This window comes from Mus pahari, chromosome 20 (genome assembly GCF_900095145.1).
Source record: "Mus pahari chromosome 20, PAHARI_EIJ_v1.1, whole genome shotgun sequence".
Classification (NCBI taxonomy): Eukaryota; Metazoa; Chordata; class Mammalia; order Rodentia; family Muridae; genus Mus; species Mus pahari.
In genome coordinates this window covers 34,492,681-34,507,642 of record NC_034609.1, presented here as the reverse complement: position 1 = coordinate 34,507,642, position 14,962 = coordinate 34,492,681, and the positions used below count along the sequence as shown (strand labels likewise).

General features: G+C 43.0%; 1 protein-coding gene across 2 annotated transcripts in view; it reads right to left on the bottom strand.

Annotated features, from left to right (window-relative positions):
* Positions 1 to 14,962, bottom strand: part of Pdpr (pyruvate dehydrogenase phosphatase regulatory subunit) — a 42,434-nt gene that overhangs the window by 2,114 nt on the left and 25,358 nt on the right. For both annotated transcript variants that reach the window (XM_021220213.2, XM_029532450.1), the window contains exons 10-17: positions 12,058 to 12,182; positions 9,185 to 9,340; positions 8,452 to 8,585; positions 7,367 to 7,515; positions 6,798 to 6,910; positions 4,797 to 4,891; positions 3,479 to 3,568; positions 1,568 to 1,750 (exon numbers count right to left, since the gene is read on the bottom strand). In XM_021220213.2, the coding sequence (XP_021075872.1) occupies positions 1,568 to 1,750; positions 3,479 to 3,568; positions 4,797 to 4,891; positions 6,798 to 6,910; positions 7,367 to 7,515; positions 8,452 to 8,585; positions 9,185 to 9,340; positions 12,058 to 12,182 (1,045 nt within the window). The remainder of the gene's footprint in view (positions 1 to 1,567; positions 1,751 to 3,478; positions 3,569 to 4,796; positions 4,892 to 6,797; positions 6,911 to 7,366; positions 7,516 to 8,451; positions 8,586 to 9,184; positions 9,341 to 12,057; positions 12,183 to 14,962) is intronic.

Below are 14,962 nucleotides of genomic sequence, written 5' to 3'. Positions count from 1 at the left end.
CATAGCCAGCACCAATAACTAAAAAAAAAAAAAAATTAAAAAAAAAAAAAAAAAAAAAAAAGAAAAGAAAATGATGTTTGAGGGAGGCACTGTGAAAAGCTCTGTACACAGCAGAGACACAGCTGAAGTACATACTTTCAATCATGGGCCTACATGTAACAAAGAATGTTAGAAAAACTGAAAAGTTAATCAAGAATATTTGCCAGAGAGATGTCAAGATGGCTCAGCAGGTGAAGGCTGTTATAACACAAGCCTAGAAACTGGAGTTTGAGCCCAGAACCCAAGGAAAGTTGGCAGCAAAGAACCAATTCCACAGAGTTAGAGGTATGTAACCTTCGTGTATTTCCAACAAGAAGCTCCTGCATATGTATGTAGCAATATACTTAAATATACAGGTAAACAAACAATAGTGATGATCTCTATAATTAAAATACAGGTCTTTTTAAATAAGTTAACATTTTCACAGCACACAAAAAAATTGTAATTTCTTTTTTTTTTTTTTTTTTTTTTTGGTTTTTTGAGACAGGGTTTCTCTGTGTAGTTCTGACTGTCCTGGAACTCACTTTGTAGACCAGGCTGGCCTCGAACTCAGAAATTCACCTGCCTCTGCCTCCCGAGTGCTGGGATTAAAGGCGTGTGCCACTATGTCCTGCATGTGTAATTTCTTTATGTCTAGTTTAAGTAAATAAATGAATAAGTAAGTACTACCTGGGCATGATGACACAAAGCCTGGTCTACACAGAAAAGTCCCAGGTCAGCCAGGACTACACGGTAGGTAGGATCTTGTCTACAGGTGTACTGTTAGGGAACTGCCTAAATACATTGTAGTAAGTAAAGCAAGATGCAAGTTTAACACGATCTAGGTTGAAAGTGGGCAGGGGAAATCACACTGGCATACTTGCACATTCTAACACTCTAGAATAGAAACCATCTCCTTCGGGAGGCAGAGGCAGGCGATTTCTGAGTTCGAGGCCAGCCTGGTCTACTAAGTGAGTTCCAGGACAGCCAGAGCTACACAGAGAAACCCTGTCTCAAGAAACCAAAAAAAAGAAACCAACTGCTGATTCTGAGAAGACACCAGATGAGGTTCAGAGGACAGTAGTAGACTAACCTTTTGAACTATAATTTTCTAAATAATAATAAGACCTGGGTCTGGAGAGGAAAGAGTTCTTGTAGAGCACCCAAGCTCTGTTCCCAGTGGCCTCTTTTGGCAACTGCATTCACATAATTAAAAGTTAAAAATATATTTTAAGAGAAAATTAGGCAGTTGGCTATAAGGTGACTAATTTAGATGAATAGTGTGGTACATTCACAATATTATTTGTGACCACAATTGACTAAAACAAATACCAATATAACCAGGTGTTGTCAGGGTGTTGGGATTTCATCTGAAAAATGCATCCCACAGGTAAGTCTCCTGCCCTGCGGACACACTGTTCCTACGACTTACCTGATGCTAGCTAGCACTTCCCTATCTTTCCTGCTCTTCTTTATTTATTCAGCTCTTCCTATCTTAGGCACATCACAACTATTTGGCTGAGAGACACAGGGAGATGTGGATAAATACCTTCTCTAACTTCACTCGAGATTCTCCTCCACATTCCAGAGGCGTGGTGAGGGTGTTTAAGTCCTGACCCCAGAAAGCAAAAAACTTCTCAATTCGGAGACTTCTGAGGGCATAATACCCAGAATTCCGGATTCCATATTTCTGTCCAACACTCATCACCTCGTTGTAGACATGCAGAGCGTACTATATGAAGAGAAGAAAAGTTAGCAACGGCCACTAGTGAGCTTTCTAGTTAATTGAAGCTGTGTATCCCATTGGTTCTTAGGCTGCAGGAAAAGGATTTTATCATTTTTAACAGTTAATTTTGAACATTTTCACATTTTAAAAAAAGATTTATTGGCTTCATGTATGTGATTACATTGTAGCTGTCTTCAGATACACCAGAAGAGGGCATCAGATCCCACTTCAGATGATTGTAAGCAACCATGTAGTTATTGGGATTTGAACTCAGGACCTCTGGAAGAGCAGTCAGTGCTCTTAACCACTGGGCCATCTCTCTCCAGCCCAACTCACTCAAATTTTATAAACATCCTTAAAGCTGCTGAAGACATGCAGCTCAGCTGATAATCACAAAGCTCCGTGGTAGAATACTTACTTACTTGCCCAGTGTGCACGTGACTCTTGGTTCAGTTCTGGGTAATACATATGCAAAAACCTCATACATGACAACCTAGAAGAATGCATCATGCATGGGAGAGATGGGTCACTTGCTGTTCTTTGCAGAGATCCTGGGTTCAATTCCCAGCATTAACATGGTAGCTTACAATAGTTTTAACGATTTCCATCTTTAACTCTAATTTCAGGGGATCCAATGCCCTTTTCTGACTCCCATGTCCACTGTACCCATGTGGTACAAAGGCATACATGCAGGCAAAACACCCATACATATAAAAATAGTATGTTCAAAATATTTAAAGTATCTAGAAATATAAATTAATGTTTCTGTTTCTTTACTATGGATGGAATGTAACTAGTTACAATTCTGCCACCATAACTTACTGTCAACTGGACAATACTCAAACTGAACCAAAATAAGCACCGCCTTTTAAAAATGTGTGTGGCTGGAGAGAAATGAAAAACTAAATTGATGAAAAAGATCAGGTTCAGTGGTTGAGGTATTTGTACCCTATGTAAGGACTTGAGCTTGATCCTGGACCCCACAAAGAGAGGAACCAACTCTAAAAATTTACCTTTTGACCTCCATGCATGTACCATCATAGGTATGCCCTGACACACAGACACACTACATTTCTGAGTTCGAGGCCAGCCTGGTTTACAAANTGAGTTCCAGGACAGCCAGGGCCACACAGAGAAACCCTGTCTCGAAAAAAAACAAAAAGATGTGTAAACATTTTATTTCTTTTCTTTTCTTTTTTTTTTTTTTTTTAAGATTTATTTATATGTAAGTACACTGTAGCTGTGTTCAGACACTCCAGAAGAGGGCATCAGATCTTGTTATGGATGGTTATGAGCCACCATGTGGTTGCTGGGATTTGAACTCCGAACCTTTGGAAGAGCAGTCCGGTGCTCTTACCCACTGAGCCATTTCACCAGCCCAATACTTTATTTCTACTCCATGTATGTGAGTGTTCTTCCTGCATGTATGTATGTATGGGTGCCATATATGTGCTGGTACCCTTGGAGGTCAGAAGCAGGCAGTATATCTCCCAGAACTAGAGAGAAAGATGGTTGTGAGCTGCCATGTGGGTGTTGAGACAGAACCCAGATATTCTATGTTCCCTCCCTCAAGTTTTTATTTTAAAATGCATATACCTCTTCAACAGTAACTATTAAAAACGATGAAAACTTCTTCCCTGCAGCCTGCCCAAGACTGGATGGGATACACCATTCTAAACCTGTTGGTACTCAGGAATCTTGGAAAACTGGTAGCCCTGCCCAGAGCCCTCTTACCTCTATGGGGATATACAGCATGAAGCCTGGCTCTCCCGTGTGCGTCATACTCATCACCCGGATCCCATTTGCATAGCCCACACTCATCTCCTACAAAGAAAAAGAAAGCAGTCAGCACTAGTCCCTCATGACAGTCGAGAGGCTGAGTCCCCGAGGGGACCCTGTCAGTACCCACCCTGTGTTAAACCCTAGAAGAGCCATAACCAAGGAAAGCTTCTCTCTTTACCAGCTCATGCTAAAACATTGGAGTTAGCCAAGTGGTGTTAGGAACAATGAAGACCAATCAAGTGTCTTCTCTGGGGGACCCTGTAAGCCAACTTCAGGCACCTGACACATAAAGGACAATGCCTGCAGAATAGAATTCATGTACTCTGGGACCAAAAACTCAGTTTCTAGTGTTACAGCTGCTCAGTTGCCTTAAAAGGGTCACTGATACAATACTGCTCTATGAAAGGAAGTGTAAGACCGAGCGAGACAGCACGGAAACAACAATTCCACATGAATTCTGACAGGGCATTTGACAGTCATAGGTTGGATCTTTTTTTTAATTTTTTTTTAAAGTACACTGTTCACTAACATGGAAGTTTTCTGTTGTTTTCTCTGCTTGGGAGAACAGGAAATCATTGAACGATTTGCTCTAAAAATCTCCACTTGGGTTTAAACTTCCAAGTTCCTTCATACATGGTGCATGTCCAAAGTAACTGCCTCCTGCGAAGCACTCGATTACTCAGTTGTAGTGTGTGCCAAGCAACCAGTTGTGTGTTGTCTAGGGTTCAGCTATCAATATACTATGAGTATAAAAACAAAAACAGCAAATGCAAGGAGGAAAAAAAAATCTGACCTCAGTGTGCATTTACTGTTGAGTTTAATTCCGGTGCTACAGGAACCAATACCTGACATTCAAAGACATTAAGTATACTTCAGGGAATATCCTAATCCTTACTAAATAAAGCAGACTTGAAAGTAAAAAATAAAAGTTGCTTCGTCATTTTGCTTGCTTAATAAAGGTCAAAACACTGTTTTAAGTATTAACACCATATTAAGAATATGAACCTGCCATCAGTATAAAAGAAACATATTTAACATTTCAAAAAACAGAATTGCTCAGTTGTGGCTCAGTTGGCAGAGTGCTTGCCTAGCATGCATGGAGCCATGGGCTTGATTATCAGCCCCATATAAACCAATTACACACGCACCTGCATTCCCAGCACTTGAGCAAGCTTGCAAGTGTAAGGTCATGCTCAGCTACATAACACGTTTGAGACCTGCATGCACTACATGAGACCCTGATCACAAACAACAAATGATTAGCACCTACCTTGCAGAAGAGAGTCGGAAAGTGGTCTGGAGTCATAGGGGCATAGGACAACTCAGACAGCACATCCACGGCTCGAGGGCCAATCAGATTGAGGGCTATAGGATGAAGAACAAAAGAGGTCCAGCCTCTCCTGACCGTGTCCACTGTACCTGGTTCTTTACCTGCTACTGTCGTAAATACACTGACAAGGGCAACGTAAGGATAGTTTTCTAGTTTACAGTTCAAAGTCAGTCCATCATGGCAGGCAGTAAGTTCCCATAGGCAAGTACATTTATCTCCCAGGTAAGTCTAGATTTTTGTCAAGTTGGCATTTAAACTAACCACCATATCCACACAGGACCTGGTCTACAGCTGATGAGACTTATAAAAAAATGTCCCTTTATTTAGGGTCCTAAGGTTCAATGGTAAGTACCTGGGCTCTGGCCCGCAGTCCACTGACAAACCTGCTGAAAGCAGCTGCTGACTGGCTGGTGTGAAGAGCCTGGCTAGTGTGGTTCTTCTTGCAGTGCACAGGAAGGATGTATTTTATAGTCTCTGCAGAATATTAGGGTCGAGACCAAGACCTAACCAGGAGGACATATCCAGGGCTGGCCATACACCAAGCACTATAGTTCATCTTTCACGATGGAAGTGATCCCCATCCTAAAACAGGATCTAGAGAACTGTCTCTCCACCCTAGACTCTGTGCCTGTGACAGAACTATACATAACTGCTCTAGTACAGGCTAGAAGACAAGCAGTATTCAGTAATATTCAATACTTTGCCAAGCTAGCAGCAAGAAGCTAATCATACTTGCTGCTAATGAGAGAGAATGAAGTCCTGGGTGAAGTTCCCAGGGATGGAACTGAATAAATTAACTGAATGGACAATTATCTGTGTTCACAGTGTCTTATTTACCTTTAAAGATTTTTTTTTAAGGAGTACACAGTTTGTTTTTGTGAAACAGCTCTGGCTGTCCTAAGACTCATCATGTAGACCAGACTCACAAAGATCTGCCTACTTCTGCATCCTGGGTATTGTGATTAAAGAAAAGCATCATTACACGTAGCTAAGGGTTAAAGATTTGCTGATTTTTTTCTCATGCTCACGAATGTTTTACATACATCTGTGCTCCATATGTATGTGGTACCCATGAAAGCCAGAAGAATACATTGGATCCGAGCTGTGGAAGGTAGTAAGTGACCCAAAGTGCTCTGGAAGAACAGGCAGCTCTTTTCTGTCTGTCTGTCTGTCTCTCTTTGTCTCTCAAGTGTTTTATTTTATGTATAGGGGTGTTTTGTCTTTATGAATGTTTGCAGATGCACATGTACTAGATGCAAATGGAAGCCAAAAGAAGGCATTAAGGCCCTTGGAAGTGGAGTTACAGGCAGTTGTGAGCTGCCCTCAGGTAAGGGAAACAGAAACCTGGTCCTCTACAAGAGCACAAAGTTAAGTTTTCCTAACCTCTCAACCACCACTCCAGCCCCAGCATGTCTCTTTTTAATCTTTATTTAAGATTTATTTATTTTATGTGAGTATACTGTCACTCTCTTCAGACACACCAGAAGAGGGCATCAGATCCCATTACAGATGGTGGTGAATCACCATCATCTTTGGGGCTGGGGAAAGACAGCTCAGTTAAGAGAGCTGCCTGGTCGGGCAGTGGTGCCTTTAATCCCAGCACTCGGGAGGCAGAGGCAGGTGGATTTCTGAGTTCGAGGCCAGCCTGGTCTACAGATTGAGTTCCAGGACAGCCAGGGATACAGAGAGAAACCCTGTCTGGAAAAACAAAAACAAAAACAAAAAAAAAATGTGGTTGTTGGGTATTGAACTCGGGACCAGGACCTCTGGAAGAGCAGTCAGTGCTCTTAACCTGCTGAGCATCTCTGTAGTCCCGCCCCAGCATATCTCTTTAACACTAATTCTGATGCTCACTTGTAAAGTCAAATATAAATAAGTGCATAAAGTAGAAGATAATATCTGCTTCTTTACTGGGCTGCCCTGCGAAAGCTGACTGATTACCTGTGTATTTCCAGGTAACGTCCTCCAGCAGCAGGTTGCTGTCTTTTGGCAAGTATTTGTTAAGCCAGGCCCAACAGTGGACCTGCTGATCAGTTGGAGAGATCATGAAGAAACTGAAAATGAAAACCCCAAAATAATCAAAACCAAAAGGCAGAAAATTTACAGATTTAGTAACATTCATAAAGAATCCTTTCCCATTAGGGTGACTACACCTAGTGTACAGTTGTCCATAGTACAACTTCTTCTGTTCTTATGTTTTAAACAGAGTCTCACTTCATAGGCCAAGCTGGCCTGGAACTCCTCACATAGCCCAGGTTGGCCCCAAACTTGTGTTAAACCTTCACCCTCCTGACATTGTAAGTATGAGCCACCAACACACCCTGGGTTTCTTCCTTTTGTTTGCCTTTGCTGATTTGTTTACAGGTGACTAGTGATTTAAACAGGAGTTTATGAAATAGTTTCTGGGCCCCTAGGACTGTGGCCTCCTAGAGAAGTATTAAGTGCTCGGCATCCAGAGCCTGTGGAGTATCAGTTTAGTGGAAGGAGAAGGGCATGGCAGTGCAGCTCACCTGCGTTTGGTCAGGCGTGCGATGCTGCAGTCGTTTTCGTATCCTCCATATTCATTGAGCATGCCAGTATGAACAATGTGGCCTACAGGCACATCGAGGTCATTGCAGAAAAGATACTGCAGACTCTCTAATGCCTCGTCCCCAGTGGACTGCAAGGCAAGGGTAAGGCAGGGACAGTAAACACAGGAGCACCTGTCCGCATAACCGCGCAGCACTGCCGACTGAGGGATTCAGTGATACAATACCTACAGACACCGTTTGCAGGGTTACTTTCCTGTAAGCCACAAGTAAATCTAACCATCAGTACTTATGATAAATGGGTCTTACCAAGTTAATTAAAAACTGTTACAGGAGCTAAATTTCAGAAAAATATGATTATACAGATGAAACACTAAAATAGTATAGAGTTCTTCCAGAATCAGTTTTGAGGTATCAAATGAAAAATGGGCATTTGGGAGCTGGAGAGGTGTCTCCATGGTCAAAAAAACTGGCTGCACTTCCAGAAATCCTAGCAACCACAGGGGGGCTCACAGCCACCTATAACTAGAGTCTCATGAGATCCAGTGCCCTCTTCTGGTATGCAGATACATATGCAGACAAAACACCCATATACACAAGCAAGTCTTTGCTGGGCTGGCGGTGCACGCCTTTAATGTCAGCACTCAGGAGGCAGAGGCAGGCGGATCTCTGAATTGGAGGCCAGCCTGGTCCACAAAGTGAGTTCCAGGATACCAAGGGATACACAGAGAAACGCTGTCTGAAAGAGAAGAGAAAAGGAAGAGAAGAGAGAGGAGAGGAGATCAAAACAGACATTTGGGGGCCGAAGAGGTGGCTCCTTGGTTAAGAGCACTGGCTGTCTGGTCAATTCCCCAGTACCCACATGGCAGCGCACAGCCATTTATAACTCCAGTCCCAGGGGAAGCCAAGGCTGCCTTCTGGCTTTCTCAGGTACTGCATGCACATGGTCAACAGGAATACATTGAAGCAAAATAACTATACATATAAAATTAAAAACATGAATATACATGAAAGAAAAGAAAAATACTCAATAAGTAGAAAATGTTTCCCCAAACTTTAATACTTACAGTTATTTCAAATTTTGTGAAAGAAGACATGTCAATGACACACACAGCTTCCTTGCAGCATTTGACTTCTGACTCCACAATATCAAACCAGTCTGGCTTGTAGAAAGTCTTGCTCTGTTCTAATGCAAGAAGGTCTATAAAGCAAAAAAAAAGCACGGTGGAAAGTAAAGAGTTTTGACACTGAGAAGTCTTCATATATTTTATTATGGCCTACAGACTCTTTTTCCTTCCAGGAATCCATTCTAGCCATAGGCACTAAATACCAGTTTTAAGGTGGCGGTAGAAGCAACTGTCTCAGTAGGTGAAGTGCTTGCTCTGCAAGCATGAGGACTTGAGTTTGGATTCCCAGCACTGATACAAAGCTAGGACTAACAGTGAACCCCTGTAATCCCAGCAGTGAGAGGATCCTGGGGCTTGTTGGCCAGCAGTTTAGCCGATCAGTAAACTCCAGATTCAGTGAGAAAAATCTGTCTGAAAAAGTAAGGTGTGGTACAGAGCAAACATAAATCTCTGGCCTACACGAGGGTGCACATATACACAGATACACATGCATACAATACACACACAAACACACAGCCAAGGGTGGTGGTTTCTGCCTATGATCCCAGCACTTGAGATGCCAAAATAAGAGGGCTGATCAGGATTCAAAGCTGACCTAAAATATAAAGTAAGTTCTAGGCTAAAATGTGAGATTCTGTCTCAAAAGAAGACAGACAGACAGACACATTCTTACCCTTGTTGGGTGGAACAAAGTACTTTGGCCTCTCAAATCCATGTTTCTCCATCCATCTGGCTCCTTGAGCATCCAGCCGGTCATAGAGAGGAGATGTACGTAACTGCCTTCCAGTCTGGAAATCCCAACGGGGAACCTTCAGGTCATATATCAGAGCTAGAACAGATAAACAGTCTGTTCAGCTGGACCTGGAAGCACAGGCTTACAATTCCAGAGACCTGAGTGGCTGAAGTAGAAGGACTTCAAATTCAAGGTTCCAGCCAAGCCAAGCCTGGGCAACTTGTGGTGGTTTGAATTAGAATGACCCCCATAGACTCATATATTTGAAAGTTAGGTTCCCAGCTGGTGGAACTCTTGTGGGAAGGATTAGGAGGTGTGGCCTTGTTAGAGAAGGTATGTCATTGGGGGGACTTTGAAGTTTCAAAGCCCACACCATGGCCAATGCTATCTCTGCCTCCAACTCACAGATAAAAAAATCAGCTACCATGCTAGTACCAATCTTACCTGCCTGCTTCATGCTCCCCACCATAATGGTCACAGACTCACTCTCTGAACTGTGCACAAACCCCCGTTAAACAGTTCCTTTATAAGTTGCCTTGGTCATGGTGTCTCCTCATAGCAAGAGAAAAATAACTAGGACTGCAACTTAACAAGTCCCCATCTCAGAGTGAAAAATCAAAGTAAAGACTGAGGCAGATGTACTTGCTTAGCGTGCATGAGGCTCTGGGGTTCAGTTCCCACAACCATACAAAAAGGGGGTGGAGTGGGGGTAAGAACAACATCTCTGCAGGTACAAGCACTGGTTGCCCTTCCAGAGGATCTGGGTTTATTTTCTAGCACCCACATGGTGGTTCACAATTGTCCTTTAACTCCAGTTCCAGAGGTTCTGATGCCCTCTTCTGGCCTTCATAGGTATCAGGCATAAAAGTAGCACACAAGCATACACAAAAGCAAACTATGCATACACATTAAAAAAAAATTTTTTTAAAGATTTATTTATTTATTATATGTAAGTACACTGTAGCTGTCTTCAGACACACCAGAAGAGGGCGTCAGATCTTGTTAAGGATGGTTGTGAGCCACCATGTGGTTGCGGGGATTTGAACTCAGGACCTTCAGAAGAGCAGTCTGGTGCTCTTACCCGCTGAACCATCTCACCAGCCCCACATAAAATTTTTAAATAAATTTTTAAAATTTAAAGCCAAGCAACAGAAATGCACATGCCTTTAATTCCAGTAGGTGCAGGTGGATCTCTGAGTTCAAGGTCAGCCTGGTCTAAGGAACATGAACACGTTCCACAACAGTGAGGACTACACAGAGAAACTGTCTTAAAATTATTAAGGTGGTGTTCATGATGGTCTATCAAAGTCCAAAGTCACAGACTGAACTGAGAAGAACTGAATGATCAATATCTATAAGACCCTGGAATTATTCCAACTCAAAAGAGTAATTTACAGGGGAATAGCTCAAGTGTCAGATATCACCCAATGGAACATGTCTAGTTCAGAAGAAAAATGTATAAATACTGGTACTATCTTGCTAACAAACACTAGCAAGTAATTTATACCTGTTTGCATTTTTAGTTCCAAATTAGTCGGCAGAAACGATGGAAAAAAAGTCATGGATCTAAATGTTGCTAAACTCCAAAGCATATATGAAGGCCCTGGCTGTCCTTGAACTCACTCAGTAAACCAGGCTGACCTCAAACTCACAGAGATCCACCTGCCTCTGCCCCCACTCCCCCAAGTGCTGGGATTAAAGGTGTGCACCTAGCTTGATGAAGGCTGTATCTAAAGGGGACGTGGGTAATTTTGTTTACGTGTGCTCAAAGACAGGTATGTTGGCACAAGCTGTTCATCTCAGCACCCAAGAAGCAGAGGCAAGGAGACCTCTGTGAGTTCCAGGCCAGCTAGGAATACGGTGAGAAGCTGCCTTGGGGAAAAGCGTGTGAGAGGCCGGCCGCTTTACATAACACGTTCCAGGCTAGCCAAGGCTACAAAAGTGTAAAAGAGGCACTTGATTCTTTGCTTGTGCTAAGGGGATCCTCATGGTTTACAGACTTTCCCTTTAATATGTAAAGGCTTATGGCACACCTTCACTTGGTAGTTCTGGAATCTGAAAGGCTGTTATTCACATAACAAAGCTAAAATCCAAATTAATCTCTTTTTAAAGAGTTTTAGAGCTGGAGAGATGGCTTAGTATAACAGCACTAACCACTCTTCCAGAGGACCTGAGTTCAATTCCTAGAAACCTGTGTAAAGGTAGGAGAGGCCAACTCTCCAGAACTGTCCTCTGACCCCACATCTGCCCTGCAATATGTGTACACACACCACTACACAGAGAGAGAGAGAGAGAGAGAGAGAGAGAGAGAGAGAGAGAAAGAAAAAGAAAAGCAAGAAAGAGAGAGAAGCGAGAGAAGCCAAGGATTGGTGGCATACACCTGTAATCCTAGCATTTAGGAAATAGAGGCAGGAAGATCAGAAGTTTAAGGCAATATAGCAAGATAAAGACAGCCTGGATTCTGAGACTCCATCTCTAAATAATGACAAAAACTACCCAATGATCTCAAAACCTAGGAGGGAAGTTGAGGTAGCATCAAGGCCTACTGAAAGGCTGCACTGCTAGCAGCACACAGGAAGCTGCAACATACCAGCCTGCAAATCTAGTCTCCTTTCCTATCCTAGCATGGCCCAATATGCCGGAAATGCTCCTAAGTGTCAGGTGGGGCATAAATCCCCATCCTCCGACCTGAAATAGCCACAGATGAGAAACCCGACTCAAAATGGTTATTAGAGAGGTAAGGGAAAGCCCTAATAAATCAAGCCACTCAAAGACTGCTGAGCCCAATAAAATTAGAGTAAAAGCAAGCTTACGCATAACTTCCATGACCCGGTGGCGCAGAAAGGTGCGGCTGCTCTGGAGGGCTCCAAAGCGCTTCAAATCCAATTCCCAGACATTTTCAGAGGGATAACCATACACCATCCATTCTGCTAGGAACCTGTTTAGATGGAGACAGAAAGCTGTTGGGCCTCAGATGGGACAGAAAGAACAATTCAAATCATATACAATCAAGAACCAATGGAACCACGGGTCTGAGCAGCACAGCAGCTGAGCAATTCTAGAGTTTCCTCACATTTTCTAAAACAAACATGGATCCAAATACTATGATCACAGACCCACAATGAGGACACTTGTTTGTTTGTCTGATTGATTGATTTATGGAAAAGGGTCTCTATACATAAGCCCTGGCTGACCGGTTGTGGTGGTGCACACTGGTAGGATTTGCAGGAGGAGGCAGAGGCATAAGCCCTGGCTGTCCTGGAACTCACTATATAGACCAGGCTGTCCTCAAACCCAGAGAGATAATCATGTCTATGCTTCATGCGTCCTGGGATTGCAGGAGAGCACCACCATACCCAGTTTTTGAGGATTTTTAACAAAATTTTGTTTGTGGGTCTTTAGTCTGCATGTAAATTTGTGCACTAAAACAGCCGGTGTGGGGGCTGGTGAGATGGCTCGGCGGGTAAGAGTACCCAACTGCTCTTCCAAACGTCCCGAGTTCAAATCCCAGCAACCACATGGTGGCTCACAACCATCTGTAACGAGATCTGACTCCCTCTTCTGGAGTGTATGAAGACAGCTACAGTGTACTTACATATAATAAATGAATAAATCTTTTAAAAAAACAAAACCAAAAACAGCCGGTGTTTTAGAAGAGAGCCCTGGATCTGCTGTGCTGGACTCAGGTGGTTGTAAGCTGCCATGTAGATTTTAACTCTAATAACAGAATCCCCAAAAAAGTGTTTAAGATATAAGCCATATGCATGAAGTACTATGCTCATCTTTCACAGCACAGTCAGGTGAAGACAGCTCTCTGGCATCTCACCAAGTCTCTGCTCCAGATGTCCGACACGCTTCAGTTTTCACAGCCGTCTAAGCTCTGACCTCACGAGTGTAACCTTTTCTATTTATGACTGTGCATGTGTGTATGATGGGAGCCGGGACTTCTGAACGTCAGGATAACTGTGGAGTTGCTTCTCTCCCTCTGCCTTGACAGAGATTCCTAAAGTTGAACTTAGGTTGCCAAGCTTGTGCAAAAGCCCCTCCCCATCTCACAGGCTCCCCAGATGCCCGGAAAAATGCTCTATGATAAATACATTTGACCCTTGAAGAGCATGGCTTTGGACAGAGCAGGTGTATTTTATTTCTGGATTTTTTTTAAAAATTGGTGCTTTGTGACAATTAGAAAACAACACAAAACATAACTCTTTTACCCTATAAATATCCAAAGCACTGTGAGTTAGGAGGGCTGAAAAGCTGGCTCAGCAAATTAAGAGCACATACTGCTCCTGTATAGAACTGGAGTTTCGGTTCCCAGCAGCCACCCTGTAACTCCGGCCAGCTCCAGCAAGAGAATTCAACGCCTGGCACCACAGGCACCTGCACTCATGTGAACATATTCATATGTACATAGTTAAAAAGAAAAAAAAAAACATTTTTTTCAAAGAGAAGAACAGAGGGGCTGGAGAGATGGCTCCGTGGTTGCTATTCCACAGGACCTATGTTCCAATTCCCTGCAACCACGTGGCAACTTACAACTGCCTGCAATCCAGTGCCAAGTGATTTGACACCACACACAGACAAACATGCAGGCAAAAAGCCAATGCACATAAAGTAAAAATAAATAGATCATTAAAAAAGAAAAAAGGAGCCAGCGGTGGTAGTACACACCTTTTGTCCCAGCATCCAGGAGGCAGAGTGGCAGGTGGATTCTGAGTCTGTTGTGGCCAGCCTGGTCTACATAGTGAATTCCAGGAGGGCCAGAGCTACATGAAGAAACTCTGTCTTGAACTCCTACCCCTTAAAAAAAGGTATACCAGAATGTATCAAATGCATATAAATAAGTACTATTTACTAGCAAAATATATATACAAATATATTTTAATAGATAAAAATTTCAAGTTAGGTTTTTTAGGGATGGAGGTGGGGGTGGGTTTGTTGGGTGTTTTTGTTTTTCTAGACAGAGTTTCTCTGTGTAGCAGCCCTGGCTGCCCTGGCACCGGATTTGTAGACCAGGCTGGCCTCAAACTCACAGAGATCCACTTGCCTCTGACCTCTGAATGCTGGGATAACGGTGTGTGCCACCATGTTGGGTCCTACTTTCTCACTCTTAACCCAAGCTCAATAGAAATGACTAAGTAGTCCAGTCTGGCCTCAAGCTCACTAGAGTCCTCCTCCATCAGTTCCCTAAGGAATAGGATTACAGGCACGCGCCACCATATCCAGATAATCAACTTCTTTTTAACCTGAGAATAAAGTGTCCTATGCTGCTGAGAATGACCGTGAACTCCTGATCTTCCCACGAGTTGGACCAGTAAGCATATGGCTGATCAACTACTGCATGTGTGTGGCACAGTGGGGTCAAGCACACATGCCCTGCTGTGTAACCTCTCACAGTCCACTTAGGTGCTCATTCCATCCTGCAGAACCGAGACAGCAGACCTATCTAACATAACTCCACATTTTCTCTTCCCCTGGCAACCACTATTTTTCTTTGTTTCTATGACTACCCTAAATACCTCACATAGGGCTGGAGAAATGGCTCAGTGAGTAAGAGTACCAACTGCTCTTCCAAAGGTCCTGAGTTCAAATCCCAGCAACGACATGGTGGCTCACAACCATCTGTAACAAGTCTTCTGACGCCCTCTTCTGGAGTGTCTGAAGACAGCTACAGTATACTTATACTAAATAAATAAATCTTTAAAAAAAAAAAAAAAA